Genomic DNA, 22936 nt, shown 5'->3' with positions numbered 1-22936 from the left:
TTTTTATTTTTTGAGTGTGTCTTGAGAGTAGAACATACTGTATTTTATTGACTTAAAAACCCTGAAAACACATGTTAATCTCCAACATTTAAAGGAAACCTCAATATTTAACAGAGGAGCCTGGTGTGTTTAGGGACAGCACTGCCAAAAGCTGGCAATTGTGAGTCAAATCGCACGCTTTTTCATCTCATTGACTGTGTCAGACTGTGTTAATGGACTTAGACTTAAGACATAGACTTCCTTTTATTGTCATTGCACAGAAAACACAGCAGTGAAACTGGCAACGAAATTGCGTTGCTTGGCAACCAGAAAAAACGACAACACAGCATTGGATTGTGAGGTAGTTACTGTAAACTATGATTCTAGAAAATATAAATAAGTGTATATGTATATAAATATATATAAAAGTAGTGCAAATATAACATATTCTAATGATTCAGTTACACCAAAAACAACTGCTTTGTCCGTCACCAGTTTGTGTTGACGTCACAACAGTTTCGCGCAGCCGTGCTATGATGACCTCCGCCCACAGACCCCTAACAGCAGAACTGACACACTGTGCCTTTTTTTTTATTGTTTGTTTTTGTTGCTGCAGAGTGGCCGAGAAGGAACCCATCAATAAGATGTCCCTCCACAACCTGGCCACTGTGTTTGGCCCCACTCTGCTCAGGCCGTCAGAGTCTGAGAACACAAAGGCGCATCACATCACCTCCGCTTCTGACATTTGGTCACATGACGTCATGGCACAGGTACATGCTCACAGTCAGTTTTTTTGTTCCCCTTCACAGTTGCACATGAATCATTAACGTTAAAGTGCAGCTGCGACTGCTGCAGCAGCTCAGGAGTGAAAGTGATCTTTCACACAGAAAGACCACGACACATGCTACTCGAGTCCAAAGTGAGGCCACACCTGTCAGCAGCCAGTTCCTGTAGTGTAGTGGTTATCACGTTCGCCTCACACGCGAAAGGTCCTCAGTTCGAAACTGGGCAGGAACATTATGCACTAGATTGTTAATCAAAGTTTCATAGTGATCATGTTTTGCCATACTAAAAGTAGTTTCTGATTGCTCTAACTAAAGTAAATTGATGCTCAAAATAAGCATTAAACAGTATTCCAGTCTGCTGACCGTTACCATGTCCTCAATGTTTATGACAGTGGACAAAATGTAGATCAGTGACATGAAATGAGTGCAGTCGTACACTGTGAATCTACAGTTTTAAACTTTATTTAAATATCAACCAACCTGACCTGGAAATTGACGGCGAGAATTGAAGCCTTTCTTTCCCATGATTCATGTTGGCTGGACTAAGGGCTGAACCATTTGGGGGAAAATACTGTTTCTTTATGTGTTCTTTTCTGTCAGATATTGTTATTTATATTTGATTTGTGATACCCGTATTTTTAAACTCAGACTTCCGTTCAATATTCACTGTGCATAACATGTGTCCTAAATTGCAGTCTTTTGTGATTAGCTCCACTTTTTTTAATTTTAACTATTTTTGACTATGACTTCTTGACAATATCTGGATTATCTATTCAAAAATAGTATTAGAGCGTTAATAGTCTAAATTATTATGTACAAATGTACTCACAGTTTCAGTTTACATTTAGAATGAGGTCACTAATCATCATCAAAATGGGCTCTCAACACGAGTCATTTTAGTGGTTTGACACTGGGCAGGAGTGAATGCAGTGGATTAGACTGTTCATGGATGCATCTTTCCTGTTTTTCACATTCATTTTAGTCCCACGGTGCTCAGTGACCCATGTCACCGCAGCCTGTTCTCCCAGCTGTATTTAGGCTGAAGGCCATTCATTTATCTTTAGTGAGAAATGGGTTTCCTGTGCACTAAAGACTTGGCAGAAGAAACAACATCCAGAGTAAATCATCATAAATGAGGCAGCATGTCCATTACACTCAAGTTGACTGTTTGTATAGTGGCTTATTTAAATTCTACGTGTTTATTTTGCAAGTAGTGATGGATTTAGCCTCAGTCTAATAAAAAAAACTTTTCTTTGAGGAGTTGCTACTTAATTTATTGACTTTAGATTGGTTTTGCTGGTAAACTGTGATCAGAGAGTGAATCACATTAAAAAATGATGAATGGAGAGATTAAGAGAGACGCAGGGGAAGGGACATTAGACTCATTTAATATTGTCTAGACACACACCTTTTTTTTTTTACAGTGACATATTTTTCTCATATCATTCTTTTTTATATTTCAACTTTATTTTACCAGATTATCCTCACTGAGGTCAGGAGTGAGGATTTTTCACAGATAAACACTGAGGGGGGAAAAAATTAACTGCAGCAATTAACAAAGCTAACATACAAATGAATCATACATTCATCAAATATTAGAGCCAAAGCTACTTAAATATTCACAGAAAATCCAGACTCATGATCTAAATGTGGACATATTCGGTCTAAATGTGGACATATTCGGTCTAAATGTTGACATTCGGTCTAAATGTGGACATATTCGGTCTAAATGTGGACATATTCGGTCTAAATGTGGACATAACATGTTGACATTCGGGTCTGTGGGACATATTCCATAATATTGACATACATATTCAGTCTATATGTTGACATATTCGGTCTAAATGTGGACATATTCAGTCTATATGTTGACATATTCGGTCTAAACGTGGACATTCAGTCTATATGTGGACATATTCGGTCTAAATGTGGACATATTTGGTCTAAATGTGGACATATTTGGTCTAAATGTGGACATATTTGGTCTAAATGTGGACATATTCGGTCTAAATGTGGACATATCCATTGTTATTGAATGTGGTGGTCTTCTTCTGTCCTCTCAGGTCCAGGTGTTGCTCTACTACCTGCAGCATCCTCCCATCTCCTTTGCTGAACTGAAGCGCAACACACTCTACTTTTCCACTGACGTTTAAGCCCCACCCACCTTCCTCAGGGCACCACCCACAGGTGAAAGAGTGGGAGACTCCACACACACACACCCTCGTCCTGGTCCTCCCTGCCTCGTGTCCCCTCTCTAAAGGCAGCTCATCTCGACTGTATAGCCCCACCCCTTTCCCTGCCACACACACACACACAGGCACGCACACACATGCACACACTGAATAGAGATGGAGCTGAATCCAAACAGAGGTGCTGATGGAGGTTTTCCTGCTCGTCTGTCACTCATGCATCATGTCCCGTTAGTCGTGTGAGGAGAGCAGAACCGCCCCACCACACCACCCTCCATCAAGGCCGCAAGGGATTCTGGGGAGCCCGGTAGGAACGGTGGAGGAGTCTGGAGGAGGCCACAGCCTGGTGCAGTGGCACGGCGGCGTGTGCAACGATTTCTTCTAACAAGCTCTTTCCAGACACTGGTGTTATGATCTCAGAATCAACACCTCCAGCTCTTTTTTTTTTTCCCGCCTGATCAGAGGCATTCCAAACAAAAAAAAAAGGCATTTACATGTTTTCTAATTGAGTTTGACGGCTCATTGTGTTTCCTTTCTTCTGTCTTCCTTGGCTTTTGTGCATGAGGTGGAGGAGGCTGAGGTCGTATGAGTGACAGTGGATGTACTTGAGTAAGTGTGTATCTGTGTGTGTGTGTGTGTAGAAGTGGCTCTGGGAAGTCATTCTAATAAATGACTGGTGATGCGTCTCAGACAGAGGAGAACCCGCCGTCCCCTTCGAGCCTTGGCCCGAATTAGCCCTATTTATTTTAAATATATATATAATAAGTGTGCCTGTACAGTTCTGTGCAACTAGAGAAAATGCTCTAATGAGTCTGTTTTCTGAAGTTTATTCAGGTAGTGGTGTTATTTTGTAGTCAGATTTTCCTCATTCACCATGTCCACGGTTGGTAAGCTGTACTGAAAAGATGGCAGAAAGTCTCGCAAATAACCTTTTTCTAGAGGAGAAAAGCCGCTCTGTGATGTGAGGGAGGAAAAAAAAACAATGAAAGGACATTCAACCTTTTTTTTTTTCTCTTGTTGCATTGCAAAGCCTGTTCCAAGTGTCTCCCCGCGCCGCTGTAATCTATAGGATGATTTGTGTAGTTGTGCATGTTCAGCTTGTCAATCAAAGCAGGCAGGGGTAACAACAAAGGTGAACTCTGGCTCAGAACGCTCATCTCTGCTCTGTACAAAGCCAATCTCTCCGCTCTCAAGCCTGCGACATATCTTTCAAATACTGTAAGCACTGCTAGATGAGTACTATTTGATATTTTTAATATAAGATGAAAATGAAATAAAAACTGTTGTATTTTACTTCTTTGGAGGATAATTTCAATATACTGTAATATTGAGGCTCAATGTTAATGTGAACTTTTCCCCCTTCTTTTTTAGTAAAATAAAAGCTCCCAGAACACTCTCTCAATGTGTTTGTTTTGGTGCTTGTGCTTTTTTTTTTCTTTTACAATATTTATTAACGGTCATTCAGTCCTTGAGAATCACACATGCAGCCAAATTCCATATCAATGTATTTTATAATGAACTTTAAACAATTCAAGAGTCTTAAAGATTAAAAACTGCATATTAAATCCCATCTTTACATATAGCTCCCCCTTGTGGTCACATTTACAAATGGTTGAACATGACCTAGAGTGATGGACCTCTCTTGACTGGGAATTTGCTCTGCTACAGTTACAAAGAAATGTTAGTTTTATTGTGTAACACTGTATTGTGGAAACACAGATCAATATAACAGACCACTCCATTATGAAACCCTAGTTGTTACTTTAATGTCACTGAAATTCTTTTCGCTCGGTATTTTCACAATATATGATCGTTTTAAAGGAAAATAAATGTTTGTGCGTTTGCAGCTCATACATGATGAGACTAGATTCCATAAAGACTGAGTTTATAAACAAAACCTTTAATATAATTAATCCTGATGTGGATTAGTTACACATACGTCATAACAATGTTCTGCAAGAAGAACATGGGTCTGAATGCAGTTGGTCGTGACTCAGAGTGACCTCTGGCACAGAAAGAGGTCGGGATTTTTTTCCCCACATGGAATTAATGAGGAGAAAAAAAATATATATACAGTCACATTGTCTTCAGTTCACCGCGGCGTCGCTGTACACAAACAGGAACCGGTCAATTCCACAAAAAAATGCATCCGCTCTGGCTCTGCAGCAGTCCTCCGTGTGCAGGTTAATATTCACAAACGGTCCATTTTCTCACAGCGAGAGTCTTCACCGGCTCGCCCACGCGTGCATTTATTACAAGTTCTCAATCACAGAGTCGCCCAAGTTCACCGCAGATAATATTCGATGGCAGCAGAGAAAGCGGCGAAGCCTCCACATCCCAGGACCCCGGCCTTCAGACCAGCTGCAGCACAGACAAACACACAGAAATTAAGTTTTGTTTTAATTGAAATGAGCCGAGTAAATGTACTGGGCTACGTACCCCGGAATCCAATAGCTCCTCCGGTTACGCAGCCGCTGTACACCGCGTTCTTCCAGTCAGATACACCTCGGTGCTGCAGTCAAACACACAAAAGAATAAGTGATCGCTGTGGTGCAGTTGTTCAGAAATACAACAGGAGAGGTGCAGTCATGTTTTTTTAACACCAGAGGGAGCTATTGCGAGTACAGAGTGTGACTACTCTGTCGAAAGGCAGGTCCAGGGATTTTAAATAAAATAATTTTGTTATATTACATTCTTAGTAGTTATTTTTATAAAATAGACATTTTAATAACGGTTTTAATTTGCGTACTTATTCTTATGGAATAAAATACATGTTTATTAGGTTAGGCCACTTTATTAGGTACACAGGGCATCATGATGCTGCCACTGTAACTACTCTGCGTCATGGTTTGATGTAGTGAGCATTTTTAGAAATGGTCTTCTTTGTACCTTGATTGTTACTGTGGCTTTTTGTATCATTACAAAGCTGTTTGGTCATTGCCCTCTGACCTCTGGCTTTTGTTAAGGCACTAGAGAAACACTGAAATTCAGCAGTTTCTGGAATAGTTAAAAGTCCGATGTCATCTTGACCATGTCTACAAGTCTATATGCACCAACTTGCTGCCATGTGAACCGGTGTGCATAATAAAGTGGCTGGCGAGTGTCATTTCACAGTTTTATGGAACATCTACATCAAGAAAAATGGTGAAAGGCAATAATGTCACCTACTGATTCGATGATGCACTCGGTGCATGAGAACATGGCGCCCACGATGGCAAAGTTCTTGGCGTAGGACATCCCTCTCTGGCCCATGTCTCGGAGGACTTCTCGAGCCGTCGGTGTCTTCAGCGGGTCTTTGGGGTCGAAGCCAACGTTGGTATCGATGCCAGCGGTGAAAACACCAAAAGCTCCTCCGAGAACAAACCCTGAGGAACGCACAAAAAACCCCAGTGACTTCAAAATAAAGCAAAAGGATATCAAGTATAGACCTGTGGAATAAAAGACTGTTTTGCTGTTGACCTCTGACCTACCTAGCTGTGTTGCTCATTCATACCTCGTTGTAAAGGTGACTAACCAGGCTTTCCAACGATAACAATAAAATACCAATGGGCATTATTAAAGGGGAGGAAATAATTGACTGAAAAACATTTTTTTAGGGAGTTTATCTTTTAAATGTCTTAATCTTTTAACTTGTTATTCATTCTGTTCATTGTTTAGTACAGTAGGTTTACTACTCATACACATGGATGCCTTTTAAGTTAAATAAAAACAACTAATTTTGACTTTGACTTCATCATAAGGGCTCTGCAGAATTGCATGTTAATCCTTGATGAGCACCTCTGGCCGATGGACGTGTTCTGTATTGGACCTTTATTAGGTATCCTGTTATACTAATAAAGCGGCAAATGACTGTACAGTAAAATAATGCAGTGCTGCTTCTTCTTCTTCTTCTTCTTCTTCTTCTTCTTCTTCTTCTTCTTACCTCCCACACAGGCCAGAGCAGCCTTGAAGGCGCAGCTCTCCATTCCTCTCTCGATCATCTTCTGCTCCTCGGTCTTCACCGGCACCGGCAGTCCACCCATAACGCCGGGGCTCAGCTCCTTCACGGGCCGCTTGTCCCCGATCAAATGATCCAGAATCATACTGTACTGAAGGCTCTGGTCGTCCAGACTCGGTCCAGCCGAGGCTGAAGCCGGAGAGTCAGCAGCACCGGTGGAGGAGGCCGCCATGTTTGTCAATGACAGGCAGACGTTTAGGTAAACGTAGCCAAAAATGACCACGCGGCACATTCGAGACAGTTATGACTCCACTGAACACGACTTAAACACAAATGAAGAATATGTATATATTCACGTGATATTAAACGAATTAAAATCAAACACATATTTGTATAGCAATTTTTTTTTAAATATTCGTTTCTCTTGAGCTTTATTTCAATTATTTTCAGCACATTCGAAACGGATATGACGCAACAACCGGTTGCTAGCTCACTTATTTTACAGCGGCATTTACTCTAATAGGTTCTGTGCTCGATTAGAAAATCATTCCATCCATCCATCTAATAAGTAAATTGTGACCTTTGATCTTATGAAAGCTACGATATGTATATAGATATAGATAGATATCGATGTAGATATACGTTAATAGAGTGATCATGTAACTGCTCGCAACGTTCCTGAATAAACAGTGAAGTGATACCAGGGAGTGTTACTTATTTTGCGGAACCAGGTTACCACACACATGTACGACAAATATTAAGATAACAGGTAACGATGTTTCTATCAGCTATTTTTTGTTACCAAAGACAAGAGGTTTGGACAGGAAGTTAGTGTGGCCTGAGCCAAGGGCTCTTATTTTGAAGGCTAGGGTGAAGGGGAAGTGAAGGGTGTTAAGGCGAAAATGTGTTTCTAAAAGTAAAATTAATTTTAATTAATCTGCACGGATTCTCCGAATCTCATTAATTTATTTCAGCTGCATAGTTGTCCTTCATAAACACTCGGTTACATTACGATATACTAAGGATAGGAAGCACGAAATCGACTTTGTTGTTACTGTACTGAATGGCTACCAATATCACCCACTGTGACCAACACGACTATTTTCAGGTATGTCCCATTTGTTCTGATGGAATTCGGAGGGTAACTGACACTCTAAAATCTGTCACTTCTTCTTTAGGGGTCGGCTCAGCGGATAGTACAATAAAATAATAAACTTTAATTAAAAACGGAAATAATAGAAAACTATTTATATATATATATATATATATATATATTAAAAAAACGTTTACACAAATCTCGTTAAAAAGTGATAATGCCACAGTACTTCATTTTTAAGTGTCAATAAAAAAATATTTTGGATTTATAACTTGTGGTAGTTTCTTTATTTCAACAGCAGGTGGAGCCGCTGCATGAAAACGGTTTATTTCTCCCTTAATTGACGCAACAGCACAATGTAGAATAGGAACAGCACGGAAATAACAACGGAAGCAAAATACAGGCAACAATGTATTTAAAGAAATGTGCTGAAATACCATGTACAATATGACACGTTATTGAAAACTTTTATTTTGCCTTCCTGTCGTCTCTCAGAAAATACTACGTTTCCCAGAGTTCCCCGCGCACTGCACCAAACTGAATTCGATCCACGCGCTCCACCTACCGGCTCCAACAGTGACCACTGCTGCTGGTGACAAGCTGATGAGTCGCGTGCGTGTGGCGGCGGCGGCAGCAGCAGCATCACCCTGGTCAAACCACCGCGGCACCGCAGCGATACTGAACAGGTAAGCTGAAGCTAATGGCTAATACTCATTTATCCTGAGAGTGTACATGCTTTTTTTTCTCGTTCTTTTATCCGATTCATGGGCGTCTTATGTGCAAACTTTACTGTCAATTCAGTTCCGCTGTCGTTACAATTTAACGAGAGTCTCGTCACAAAATGACATGGTTATTGTTAGCAACAGCAATAACAACGTTACGTCAGAGTAGACGCGTGTCAGTGCGGCAGGACCATACTTTTTTTGTGTGTCATGACTGAGTCGGTGTGTCTTCTTCCCTCATACAACGACGTGTAATTAGCCAGTGGACATGTTTTCACGCTAATTGACTGTGTCGCTTATGTGACATGTCACACAAGAGAACATGGAATAACCGCCACATTTACATGTTGATTTCTCACCATTCTAAAGTGCCCATGCTGAATTTTCAGCTGCTAACGCTGCACCAGTGAGTTCAACAGGATCCCTACTTCATCAACACTTTCCCTCTGCTATATTAACATCGCTCTGACTTAATTACAGTCTCAAATTACAGAATTATTGCACATGATATACAGTGAGTGAAACCCCTTATTAACACAGCCATGCTTTTATCTTTGCCAAGGGAATCCTGTAGTAATTAACCTGCATTGTGGGTGAAAATGTCACCGTAAAGTAATTGATTAATGAACGATTAATCGAGTAGTTGTTTCAGCCCAACTAGACAGGTATATAGATTTAAAAAAAATACAACAGTGGTTTTCAATCTTTATGTGCAGTAACTAAGCGTTTTTAACACCTGCTAGTATTTAAGTATTTCTTGTTTTTTTTCTCTGGTTTAAGCCTGTGTACGTTCTGATACATGCAGTTATAAATATTGTTTCCCAAAGTAGTTGTACTGGTTTGTTCCCATGTGTTTTTTTATGTACGTTTCACACTTAGCTGTTATTGGCACTGGCAGTAAATTAGGAAATTTGGAACCTTTTCTTTGCAGTGCAAGCATTTCTTCTTTTCTTTGGACCCACCTCAGTGCACTGCAAGCAGATTTTCTTCACATGATCAGCTGGCCATTTGTTCTTAATTAGATCATTGCCATGTCAACTGGTCCAATGAGGCGTTGCTGTTTTTAGTTAGCTGTGAAAGTTTGTTCTTTGTATCTCAAATAGATCCTTAAATGCTTCATTATGGCAAGCTACTATCCCGACTAAGCTACTGTGTGTAATTCTATACTTGCATGTAACATTTACAGGACTTGTAAACTCAGCTGCATTGCCTACATTATAAGGGAGGGGAGGCCTTTTCCTGACAGAAGTGTTGTCTGTCCCACATATGCCTCAACAGTGCTGGTGTCCCACATCCAATTTTGTTAATTTCACAGCATTGAAGTCCATCAACTGCATGTTGTAACTGACATGACACGAGTCAGGGTGGGGGTGGGTAACAGCATTTGGAGTGACCTCATGTATATAGTTCTGTGAATAAGTCACCAACTAGTTATTATCTATGGAAATAATTATAATCTATATTATGTATTTAACTCAGCCTGGGTTTGATCATCTTTCCCCCCTCTGTCCTGAACCTGAAGCTGCAGCTCATCTTGTAGGTGCTGAGTTCATCAAGTCCATTAACTGCTGTGCATAGTGTTGGCCTTAATGAGCTGCCAGTCGATGCGGAGTGACAATTCTGTCCTTTAAAGTGTTTTAAATGGGTGGATCAGTGTTTTTTTTAAATGTGGTTGAGGAATCACTCAGTGCTGACTGCATACCAAAATCCATGGCTTTCATGCGTTTCTGATACACTTCTGTCTCAACCAGGGGTTCAAATATGTAATTTTGTGACTTTGTTGTTTCAAAGTCTTTGTTAGGATTTACCTAAGTGGCCAAAACGTACCAACGGAGGCAGCAGTAGATGATAAGCTCCCATGTGTTGTTCCCTTTGCCACTGGGATCATTCTGTATCCAAAAGATGAAGGGAATAGTGTACACCTCATAGTGAATGTGTTTTGGTGTATTTTGCTTATTATGACACAGCACAACATGATCGTAAGGATCAGTACCCATGTCCTTACTTAGCTGCTACTGTGTCTTTATGACAGTGATCAGACAGGAACATGAAGGTACATGAATGTTGCCTGTTGCCTCAAGTTTCTCAAGCAAAAAATATAACTGCCAATATTTAGTTTATTTGTGAATAACATACTAGTTTCAAGTCAGCTCCTTAGATCCATGGTTCTCAAATTGTGGTACATATACCACCATGGTTACGCAAGCTTATACCAGGGTATGTGATCAGAGTGAGGATGAGGATAATAATAATTAGACTCACCTTATCTCTCCCTACATCTTAATCTAATTGTGCCATATCAGTGTCTGAAGTATATGTGAGGAAGCGGAGGATGATGAGAGAGCAAATGATCTTATTGGGAATAAATCTGCCTGTTATGAAAAGTTCGTAGCTGACTTTGCTCGGCCTATTTATGCCACTGTATTTTAATGTTGGTGATTGTGGTGTGAGTTCGAGGGCTCAGTATTTTCTCAGGTGGTAATTGGTATAAAGTTTGAAAACCACTGCCATAGATGAAAGACCTGCTATCTCTCCTCGAGGCAAGGCCTTGTCTGCTTACAGTTAGAGTGGCATGTCATATACTGCAGTGGAGGAGGCTTTAATTGTGGCGATAAGGTTAGATGATCCGATAAGAGCAGGAATGAGAACTGGTGTGGAATGCCGTCAGTAAATACATAGTCACATTCCAGACTCTTTTTCATTTGTGGTTCCTCAATGGTGCAAGGAGCTGCTCAATGCTGCCACAGCAGGGCGTTCCTCTCTGTCTTCAACCCTTTGAAGATGTATTTCTCCTCTCTGGACACCCCAACCTGCCTGCCTGGCACCTGGCATCTTTGCCTGATCTCCGAAAGTTTGTTTTATTAAGCCTTTCACTTACTTCAGGTCGTTTTTCACGTGTTACTACACACACGCTTGTCCCTTAGTTGCAATTTGCTTTGGTTAAAAGCATGTGAATGACATGTGGTTGTGCATATAAACAAGAGTGGTCTTATTTCAGACAGAACGTGAGGCTGCTCATGGTACTGTCAGCATGTTGTAGCTAGTTATGTGTGCCAACTAAACACTGCAAATTTTGCAAAGACATGATTGCGCCCACTGGCTCAACTTCTTCGCCTGGCTACCTTATCTGTTGTGTGTCATCTATGAAAAGAACAGTGAAATAAAATGCATATACTGGCACATGAGTGCTTTTCATCTCAGAGTTGGACGTACAGTATATTTTAGCTGTTAAGAAAAGCGACTCCAAATATCTTTTTCCTGTGGTGCTCTGTTTTTAATTCAAACAAAGTCCAGGAAACCGACTGCATACTTGAAAAGCATCACAGCCCAACTCGCTGGCTTCAAGGAATGCTGCTGTAAATGGGTCGCCTGGGTAAAGTTCAGATATTATCTCAACACATGAATGTCACACTTATTTTTTTTTTTTTGGCTACAGTGAAAGCTTATGGGCAAGAACAGCAACCTGTAAATATGCGATGTGGAAGTGAAGAGCGAGACAGATGTGATATTCCACCCAGGTAAACAGGACAAGCGGGTTTACACCTGTGACATGTGATGTGTGTAGGGAGCGTTGTAAAAATATTTGCTTGGCAGCTGAAAGATGTCTGGCCCATTGTAATATTTTGTGGTCCCTCTTCATTGCAAGTCAAATTCAACACACCCACAGAGTAGTTCAGGTATTTTTTTATGCCATAAGTCTATGTACTATTGCAAACTCAAAAAAAACAAACAAAAGACAAAGGCCTTGGTTTAGTTTGGACACCAGTTCTGCTAAATGGCTCTGGTACTTCCAGTATGGAAAAACACTGAGCTCTGTATACTGTGTCATCTTTCTGTTCCCTCACAGTTCTCATGGACACTATGTTAACGTTTCTATGGAATCCGCCCACTCATCATACATGTGGCCAAGCAGACAGGAAAGCAACTCAAGGCTCTGTGACGTGGCTCTGACTGACTGTTTATTAGACAAGAACTTTGACACCATCAAAGCAGGAAGTGTGCCTCTCGAGGGAGGCCGGCTCTGAGAAAGATGAAACAGAGAATGAAGCAGATGAAATATACATGAAGACTGTATCTGTCTCAGCTCCTGCCACTGAATGCAGGGTGAAAAGAGGACAGAGATAATGAATTGTTGTATCTACTGTGAGCTGACGCAGTTTACTACATCATTAATTTTGCTTGGATGGGTCCAAAAATATAGGATCTAGGCTTTGTGTACCTGTTAAATGGATAAATGTGCACATGTAGGGTCATGGATCATGAACAACAGAGTGGTTGAAAGGGGCGTTTTTCTAATTTCACTGTTTAAGATCCAGGAATGGGTAATTGAGCCCCTCTCCAAGAACATGATACCCAATGTTCCCCATTAATTATGTAGGGAAGCAGCCCACCATAATCTATTTAACTTCACCACACTTTCATGTTGGACCATTTTCTTTTACACTTTGGCTAGCTTAGTGTTTTGGTTTGTTCTATTGTTGCATTTCAGAGCTGTGTGCACTTCTCACAAGATGCCGGTACTCTGTTTAGGTTATCTGTCCAATTCATTATTATGGTTCAGAATAGTCATTTTTCAGGGTGCACTACTTAATGAGAGAATCTAGTGCTTATTTCTAATTTTTTATTTTTATTGTTAAACAAGAACAATATCTATCAGGCAGATGATCCGCTGTGGTGACCCCTTAAGGGAGACCCCCTTGTGTTTGGCTTTTTTTCATTAATGTTAAGTTATATTCACTGGCTCCTTGCCACATTTGTGTCATGGAGGAACAGCATAACAACACGGCACCAAATAAAATGGACTGTGTGCTTAAAATTTAAATAATTGTTGGAAATTACAAATTGGCAAAATGTGAGACATAAATCCAGTTTTAAGTTATTTTGATATAGACTAAGAGATGCATGCCCATGGATAATGGGAGTACTGACGCTTATTTTTTCCCACTACAAGCACTGATACTCGTGTTATGGAACACAGCACTTCAATGCAGCAGAATTCAGCACAAGCGGGACATGAAATCAAACAATATTTATTGAATTAAAGTTCATGTAACACCTTGAAACATGACCATGAACATCATATCCTTCCAACAGACTGGTACACTGGGACATAATAAGAGGAAGCCTAAAGTGATAATAATAATAATAAAAAAAACAACCAGTCTGACATTAAGGTGCAAATTTGTTCAAATATATATTAATGAAACCAATGTTTAGTTTGGGAACCCCTACTCTATGGGCCCAATTTCCATTTATACTGTACATCTTGTCAATTCAGTACTTTCCTCACTTGCAGTTTTCTCCTCTTTTGATCTAAAAGAGGCTGATCTAAACAGCAGTTTTTATTGTAGGCTGTTTTATATTCATATGCTGAGAAGGAGTTTCTGTTTTCAGCAAAGAAATGTTAGTGTCATGCTAAAAGCTGCAGTAACAGGATTGCTCTCTTGCAATATTATTACTAATTTTTAATGTTTATTGTCTGGCATCTGTAGTCTGGATGAGATGCAGAAATGTTGGTTTCTCTCACATCACTTGACATAATACTATGTTCAAAAGATATTATGTAATAATTGCTCAGTAATGCCAATTATATGTCTATGGTCGCTTTAAAGGCTCTTTGTTTTTGTTGTGTGTGTTCTTTCTCCTTTCAGCAATATTTTAAATCAGTGTCATTGTGTAAAGAGACATTTAGCACAAAAGTCAACAATAGTATCACACAAGGAAACAAACTGTAGTTTTTTACAAGTTACGCAACTTTGTCTGAGACGTCTGAATAAACTCAAAAAAATCGTGACGGGGGAGACAAAACCGAGGAGACTTGTTGTTGACAGCAGATGTGTTCATAGTGTTAAGATGTGTGCGTGTGTGTGGATGGGAGTGACGTGACCACGGGCTAGCCGTTGTTAGCAATACCAAGTCAATTTTCTTTCTAGAACAACCAAGGTTTGACCAAAGTGCTTTAAAAAGTATAAAACAAAAAATCAATCAAAGTAAAATAGTGACATAATAGAATAGTAAAGCTTACTCCACCATTATCCCGCTATAAACTCCCTCTTCTTCAGTCAGCTAACTTCCACCCAAGTTTCCCGTCATTCATTTGAGCAGCGCCACCGTGATGAGACATGAAGTAATGACGCTCAGTGAGTGAAACTGGCAGGGACTGTTTTGTTAATTAAAAATATTGATATTTATCGTAAAGGACGACGATATATCACCAAATCGATATTTAGACCCACCCCTATTTTTGAGCGACAGACTAAACTAAACTAACTAATGCAGAGTTAAAGATTGTTTGTTATTGCTTACATATACAGTATGATATGAAAGCTCACTGGCTGGTTTGTCCCTTCAGGCTACTGTAGAAGCACAGTGGCACAAGATGGCGCCCTTTGTAAATCATGGTCCTCCTTTGACGCACATATAAAAGGAGTTTTAAAGAAGTTTTTCACCTACACAAACACACTTATGGGTAGTATTTTCAATTCCCGCTAATAGACCCATGCAAATATTACACAATGGTATATATGCTTGCCCAAATGTCCATGCTATTTTATTGAAGTGATGGACATTATGGTCCAAACGACACAAACACAAGTTTTGAATTAGGATACAGGTCCGATTATCAGTCTGCGTGAACAGGAGGAGGAGTTTCAGTCGCAGACTATGGTAAACAACCGTCTGTCCGGGAGCGTGTTGGAGTAGGTGTAGTGGTCGTAAAAAGAGGTTCAAACAGCCTTTTGGCTCAGTGACAGAACATATTGCGTCTAGTAAAAATCCCTGCAGGGGGTCTGGAGGACTCCAAGGCAAGTCAGCGGGAACTTCCTCTTAAACTGAAAAGCATCCCACACGAGTTGAGTTAACACTAAATTAAAGTGTCCACCGACCTGGTCGTCTGGTCTCTGGTGTTAATCAACTCTTTGTGTATCGTCGCGCTGTGTGGTTCTTTTCCGTCTCTGCAAAGCCTCTGCAATATGATTCCATCTCTCTCCATATACAACCACTCGGGGTCAAATATGTAGCTCTTTTTTTTTTTCCAGAAAAACAGTCATTTTGTGGGGGAATATCCTGCTCAAAGGGCTTTGTTGCTTTTATGCTGCTCAGAATCAGAGTGGATGTATTTAGCTTTTTCAGAGTGTTAGCACGCTAGCGTGAAAACAAATGTACTTTACACTTTAAAGTCGAAGTCAGCTCACAAAGTATTTTAAATAAAGTTAACCACGGCGTCACACATGAACAAATGAAGCTAATTAGCTTGCTTTATCAAGTCTTTTACACATGTTACCAAAACATTAACTTTTAAAATATGTTTATGAACAAAAACAATGGCCAAACCTATATAACTCTTTCTTTTTGGTCACTTGGTTAGCACAGTCAAGCTAGCTGTAAAAACAACTTGTCAGTCAAACATGACCAAATGCAGCTAACGCAAAGGTTCTTGTTTCTTGCTTTCAGTCTTTTACACAAAAATATAACATAACATACATTAAAACACATTATTTATTAACAAAAACAATCACTGTTTCTTTTTGGTTTCTTGGTTAGCAGTCAAGCTAGCTGTAAACGCAACTTCAACCTCTTAAAAACGGTGTTGTTAGCATGTTAGCAGACTCTTCACATTAGCATTTATGCTTGGAGTAGTGGCGTAATCTCACAAAATCTTAACCCGTAGCTCTCTTTCAGCGACTTAATCAAATCCTAATGCAAACGTCTCGATCTGTAGATGCTAAATGTTTGACTGTGTTCATTGTTTGGTTATTTGTTTGTTAGCGCTTTTACACTGAGGGTTTTTGAGAGCACTAATGCACCTTATGTGTTGCTTTAGTGGTTGATGTTGGGCTTTAGCCGGACACCTGTTGGAAGTTAGGAGAGCAGTGACTGTTGTTGCTAATGCTAATGTTGTAGTAGACAGGATCACTGGAAAAACGGCTGTTATTTAAAATGTCAAGAGTGTAACAGTTACATGGGTTTATCTGCAACAAAAATTGAACATAGAACCCCTAAATAAGTTCTTTAGTTTTTGTACTTTTATATATTCTATGTCCACTAAAGTCTACGATATTTTAAGAATATATTTTGTTTGGATTTACGCAAGTGACACAAACTCGAGGCAGCAGTAGAGCAATAGATTCTGTGTTCCGTGAACTAAAAACATAGATTTCTTCAATGGACTTTGGTGCAGGAGAATAAGCTTTCATTAGGTCAGAAAAAGTGGTTAAACAGCAACATCCAGCAGCAAGTAGATACTTAAGATATTTAGGAAGCATATATTTGACTTTTTGTGTCCACACCAACAACCATGTTTTCAGTGAGACAGAACTAAGGGCCTGTACACACGAGAAAAGATTTTATGAGAATCTGCAAAGGTTTTCGGCTTTTCGTGCACATGGAACTGGTATTTACTTTTGGAGCCCTAAAACACTATTTTTGGAAAATGGGTCCCAGAGTGGAAAAAAAACACAAAAAGCCACCCATGCAATTTTGTGAAAACATCCAATACGTCAGCGTCCCACCTCTCTAACCCTCCATCCCACTCGACGTCATCTATATTTTTGAGTAGGTACACAGCATGCAAGCTTTATGCTCCACGTTGTCTTTTTTTTGTTGACAGCATTACAGCGCCTACAGCGTTTAGAGTCATTTTGCTTCTTTTGTTTGAACCGATGCTTTGTCCATCTTTACTTTTGTCCAATGCTGTTTGCACCCTGTGGATGTTGAGTCACCAGGAAAGTGTGCGAGTTCATTCAGTATGTGCAGCGAGTACAGGATAGGCAAACACTGTGCATGAGTGTGCATCCTCGCCATTGTCTCAAAATCTGGGAGCGAGGACAGAATCAGAGCGTGTCACTCATGCGTCAGACTTCCTGTCTTTCTTTCCTGTACGTGGACGCGAATGACGGAGACGCTGGTTGTCATCCAAACAGAAAAAAAAGACAAGAGACGGGGGCAAAAAAAAAGAAATGTGGAGAATAGAGATCAGAGAATACATGCAGAAAGGGAAATTCACATGGCTTCACTTTGGACTGTCACACAGCTTATTAGAGTCTGAAGGGAGTTAGAAAAGGAGACAAATTGACAGAAAGAAGCAGACAGTCTTGTGAGGGCTCAGACAGAAAGAGCTGGAAAAGAAACCTGGGGGGGAGGAGGAGGAGGAGAAGGCTGACCTGAGGGAGAGATCGATGGGAAACAAGAGCAGCAGTAACCATGATAGAAACCAGATGAAGACCCCCGCCGCTGCCAAGGGAAGAAGAGAAGAGGAGAGCGAGAGAGTGGAAGGAGTGATGGGAGATGACATGATTAGGAGAAAAGGATGCTGTCGCAGGAAAGATGGAGGTGAAATTTAAACTGAGGGTGCAAAAAAAAAGTAGGTAGACAAAAGGAAAAGGAGGCCTGAGACTAATTTCCGTCTCTAAATCTTCCCGTATAATCTCACCTGACCTACAGTAGGTCAACCAGATTGCGGGGACATTTTAAAGGGATCGTTTTAGACTCCTTAAGCTCCGTGGTCTGTCAGCGAATACAGTCCACGGCAGCTGCGAAACCCGCACCGTTGGTTCTGCTGTGGGAAAATGGGACACAATAAGGGCGTAACCTAGAGAAAGCACTCAAAGAGCGCAAATGTCCGCCAAGTCTTCTCAATTTTCCAAATCGGCGCCAAAATGTAATCATCCTTTTCTAAAGCCATAAAGCTACATTCCTAGTAAATTTCATCAAACTGTGTCCTTAAAAAATCAGACAAACAAATCTAAGAAACCCAGAACAAAACCTCTCGAGTGGATGTATTTAGCTTTGTCAGAGTGTTAGCACGCTAGCAAAAAGAGCCAACAGTTTAGTCAAATTATGTCAAAACAAATGTATTTTACACTTTAAAGTTAAAGTCAGCTCACAAAGTATTATAAATAAAGTTATCCAGGGAGTCAAACATGAAGGAAGCTAACTAGCTTGCTTTATCAAGTCACATGTTACCAAAACATTAACTTTTCAATTATATCTATTAACAAAAACAATGGCCAAAATTATTATTTGAATTGAAACAAACCAGGATTCACTCTTGCCTTTTGGTCACTTGGTTAGCACAGTCAAGCTAGCTGTAAACACAACAGCTTGTCACCTGATAATAGGATGTTAGCATGTTAGCAAATGTTTGGCGTAGTGGCGCAACCGTCTCAAACTTGAGCTGCTAAACGTTTGTCTGTGTTCATCGTTTGGTTATATGTTTGTTAGCGCTTTTACACTGGGGGCTTTCAGTGTCGCTTTAGCAGTTGACGTCGGGCTTCAGCCTGACACCTGGTGGAAGTTAGCAGAGCAGTGACTGTGGTTCCTAATGCTAAAACACGGTTAGGCGCACTTTGTTTGACAAAAAAAAACAAAACACAGACCATGATGAGAGCGGCTTTGTGCGAGAACTCAGTTCAAACAGCGTACTAAAGTTTGTGGTGGAATATTAGTATGATTTCATTATCTGGCGCCAACAACGTGTGACACACCAATTCTTTCAGCTGAAGCTCCACTGTGAAAACCAAAACATAGTCTTACCTATTTAGTTCCTGAATTACTAAATAAATGAATAAAATCCACTTTTTACGTCCTCAACTGCAATGCATGAAGTTACTTGGAAATGCAAGATTATTTTATCGACGCATGTCATTTACGACTGACGAATAAAGTTGTACTATTGCAGAAAAAAAGTCATAATATTATGAGAAAGAAGTCGTAGCATCACAAGAATGAAGTCGCAACATTAAAAAATATTATGAGGAAAAGAGTCATATTATGAGAAAACGTAATATTGCAAGGATAAAGTCCTAAAATTATGAGATTATAGTCATAATATTATGAGGAAAAAAGTCATAATATGACAAGGAAAAAGTCTATAAATAATGACTATATTCTCAAAAGATAAAAAAAAAAAAACTTCAGTTTGGCCCTAAATACTCTCGTTCTCTTGACAATCACAGGAAACTTAGATTCCCGTGAATGACAACATCACTGATCCTGTCTGGATTGTTCTGCTGCTGTTATCTCCTACCGCTTTGGGACTGCGAGCCGGGTAAAACAAACACACACACACACACACACACAGAACACCGGTTGCTACAACTTTCATCAGACTTCTCTGTGGACGGTTTCTTCCCATTAAGAGTTTCAAAAGCAGAGCGAAGCAGACATGAGGAATGGAAATACCCTCTGCCACACAAACACTGTTGTGTGTCTGTCTGTGTGTGTGTGTGTGTGTGTGTGTGTGTGTGTGTGAAGTGTGTGTGTGTGTGTGTGTGAAGTAAGATAAGTGTGTATTAATGGCACCCTAAAGTGCACGTGGGTTAGCAGCACCGAAGCGAGTACACGCATTTGCTGTCATTCCTGGAGGGTTTGTTTTCCTCTCATTTAGTCTGTTATTATAGAAAAATCTTTACGCTTATGACTTCTCCGCTGCCTGTAAAGTCTCACGCGGTACATCTGTTACTCTTCCTGCCCCCAAACTTTCCCCTGTCAAGTTCTGACGAAGATAAACAGGAGCCCGGGTTCCTCCGCTCAAGTCCATGCCATCCCTTGTCTCTGCTCTTTTCCTCTTTTTTTTTTTTTTTTTTTTCCCTCCTCTCATTTCCCCTTTTCTCCCAGGTCCCGATGTGGAAAATGCGGCATCACCGACAAAAAACCACTGCTGCTGAAGTCCAACTCTCCTAAAATAAAAAAAAAGTAGCCCTACCCTCCTCTTTTATTACACTTCTCCCTTTCTCTTTGCCTTTTACTCTTCCTCTCTCTGCCAAAAACTGCTCCACCCTTCCCAACACACAGAACCTAGACTTTGTTTTCTGGTCGTTTCTTTCTTCTTTTCCTAATTAAGTTGAAATGTATCTAGAGTATGTATACTCTGTACGTGTGTGTGTGTTCGTTCATTGATTGGACCACATGTGGGTGTGGATGGTAAACAAAATCCCAGGAGATGCAACAGAGATCTCTTTTTTTCTTTTTTTCCAGCTCTGCAGCTCGACCACAAAAATCACTGGCGTCACAGCGTTTTAAATCACGTCGTTCTAAACTGCTGCCACTGGGATTTGACAGCTCTGTAGGCTGCTGACAGAGGCCTGCTTCTTCTGAAGTGTGCTGCGTGCTTTAGTGACAAGGGAATGATTAAAATGCACATAAATTTATAGCAGTGCAGCAATAATACACCAACAATACTGTGTATATATATATATGAAGTCATGTCGTCCTTTTTCCGAATTGTTACGTATAAAGGACCTGAAATCTGCAAAGAAAGAGATGAATAAATAAAGTACATTTATCTAAAAGTATGTTATATTTATGAATTGCACTTTAAGAATCTCGTAACATAACACGTATAAATATTTTATCTCTGATTTTTGTCTGTTTTTGCTTTTGAGGAAATCTGAACCTAGTCGTAATATTATGAGAAAAACGTAATATTAAAGTTATATTATGAGGGAAAAAAAGTCTTAACATTATGAGAAAAAGTCTCAATAATAAAATAGTACGAGAAAAATGTCAACATTCAAGAAAAAAGTTCTAATATTATGAGGAATAAAGTCATAATATGCTGAGGAAAAATTCGTAATATTCTGAGGAATAAAGTCGTAATATTCTGAGAAAAAGTCGGAATATTCTGAGAAAAAGTCGGAATATTATGAGGAATAAAGTCGTAAGTCATAACATTATGAGGAATAAAGTCGTAATATTATGAGAAAAAGTCGTACCATTATGAGAAAAGTCGTAATTTACGAGAATAGAGTCATAATAGAAATCTGAGCCACCAAAATCTCAAACTCTCATTAATTCCTCACGGAAAGTTTCCAATTTGGAATATTCCCAAACTAAAGTTCCCATGAAGTTTCTGGAAAGTTTCCGCCCCCTTTGCAACCCCAATCCCTAGTAAGTGCTTTTGAAGAAATATGAACCACTAGCTTTACTTATCGTGATAATGATCGATATCAACTTCATTGTCGTTGTCATTGTAAAGTTTATTGCCGTTATGGTGAAGGTGTTTTGGGTTTTTTTGAAGTGTATTTAGTCAAATAATCCATGTCAACCTAATGCAAATCTTAAAAAAATTCCAATATTTTGAATTTAACATGTACAACTTTGTGTTTTCATGCGTCAAAAACAGAAAAGTCATGTGATAGCTTCCTTCCTCTCGACTTTGAATGTAATGACTTTGAGTTAAAAACGTGTTTCCTCCTTTTTAATAAATGACATTTTTAGCATGTATTTGTCATAAACTTCACCATTTTATTACAAAAAATAATCCACAATTTATTGGAGGATTTATGAAACAAAAGTTGTGTTATTCAGTATTACGTGACTTTTTTTTAACATATATTGTCAAAGTATCCATGTCAGGCTCGTGCAAATCTTAATAAATGTCCAATATTGTGAGTTTAACATTGTGTTAACAACAGAAAAATGTGCGATATCGTCCTTTCACTGGAGTTTGAATGTACTGAAGTCACTTTGAGTCCACATTAAAGTTTAAAACGGTCATTACATCACTTTTGAATGCATGAATTGGTCATAAATTCTTAAAAAAAAACTTCGAAGTTGTCCAATTGTCCAAAACCTTGCACTTTAAGAATCTCATAACACATATGATTTGCTAAATTATTGTCATCGTATATTGCTAAAGTATCTGTGTCATGCTAGTGCAAAGCTACAAGAAAACTTCCAATATTGTGAATTTAACAGAGAAAACGTCATGTTTTCATGCGTTAAAAACAGAAGAAAAAACGCGTGACATGTCCTTCCACTGGACTGAAGGTAGTGAAGTCACATTTATTGGTGAGAAACTTTACTTCGAAGTTTTGTTCTGAAACAACCTTTTATTGGTGGAGGGTTTTTTTTTTCAACATAAACGCGCAAAACTCGAGCTTCACTTATCGTGGTTTAAGGTTCAAACGGTCATTAAATCACTTTTTGAGTTGAGTTTTTGTCACTTACCATGACTTCAGTCGGGAATTCCTACATAGTCCCCAACTCCATGACTGGATTCGCTTCCTCTGCTCATTCTCCGCAGGAAAAACAAAAACAACAACTTTGTCCTCTGAGCTTCAGTCAAACGTGTCCACGACTGTCTTCACGTGATTCTCTGAGTTTGTCTCTAGTTTAAAAACACACTCCTTCTGTCTTCACGTCCACACTGTGAATGTCCGACTTCTTCTTTTCCTTCACTGTCCCACGCACTCCCACTCCCACTCCTCCTCCTCTCATCCAAACAA

General features: G+C 39.7%; 2 protein-coding genes and 1 non-coding gene across 6 annotated transcripts in view; 2 read left to right on the top strand and 1 right to left on the bottom strand.

Annotated features, from left to right (window-relative positions):
• Positions 1-4349, top strand: part of abr (ABR activator of RhoGEF and GTPase) — a 123511-nt gene extending 119162 nt beyond the window's left edge. For all 4 annotated transcript variants that reach the window (XM_044042852.1, XM_044042853.1, XM_044042854.1 and 1 more), the window contains 2 exons: positions 596-749; positions 2828-4349. In XM_044042852.1, the coding sequence (XP_043898787.1) occupies positions 596-749; positions 2828-2917 (244 nt within the window). In that variant the 3' untranslated portion in view covers positions 2918-4349. The remainder of the gene's footprint in view (positions 1-595; positions 750-2827) is intronic.
• trnav-cac lies at positions 924-996 on the top strand. The gene has a single exon. It is a non-coding gene; the product is annotated as a tRNA-Val (tRNA).
• Positions 4350-4694: 345 nt separating the features above from the next.
• LOC122780078 (mitochondrial import inner membrane translocase subunit Tim22-like) lies at positions 4695-7139 on the bottom strand. The gene is made up of 4 exons (XM_044042856.1): positions 6876-7139; positions 6122-6318; positions 5393-5465; positions 4695-5314 (listed from the first exon to the last, which is right to left on the bottom strand). Exons 1-4 carry the CDS (start codon positions 7120-7122, stop codon positions 5238-5240), a joined length of 594 nt encoding a protein of 197 aa, XP_043898791.1. The 5' UTR covers positions 7123-7139; the 3' UTR covers positions 4695-5237.
• Positions 7140-22936: the final 15797 nt, after the last annotated feature.

This window comes from Solea senegalensis, linkage group LG13 (genome assembly GCF_019176455.1).
Source record: "Solea senegalensis isolate Sse05_10M linkage group LG13, IFAPA_SoseM_1, whole genome shotgun sequence".
Lineage (NCBI taxonomy): Eukaryota > Metazoa > Chordata > Actinopteri > Pleuronectiformes > Soleidae > Solea > Solea senegalensis.
The sequence above is the reverse complement of the archived record's forward strand: the minus strand, read 5'-3'. Positions and strand labels throughout refer to the sequence as shown.

Coding starts and splice junctions, on each gene's coding strand:
- LOC122780078 (XM_044042856.1), bottom strand. CDS start 7,122: ATGGCGGCCTCCTCCACCGGTGCTGCTGACTCTCCGGCTTCAGCCTCG. Junction 6,319..6,875: donor TGCTCTGGCCTGTGTGGGAG/GTAAGAAGAAGA, acceptor TGCGTTCCTCAG/GGTTTGTTCTCGGAGGAGCT. Junction 5,315..5,392: donor AGGAGCTATTGGATTCCGGG/GTACGTAGCCCA, acceptor TCTGTGCTGCAG/CTGGTCTGAAGGCCGGGGTC.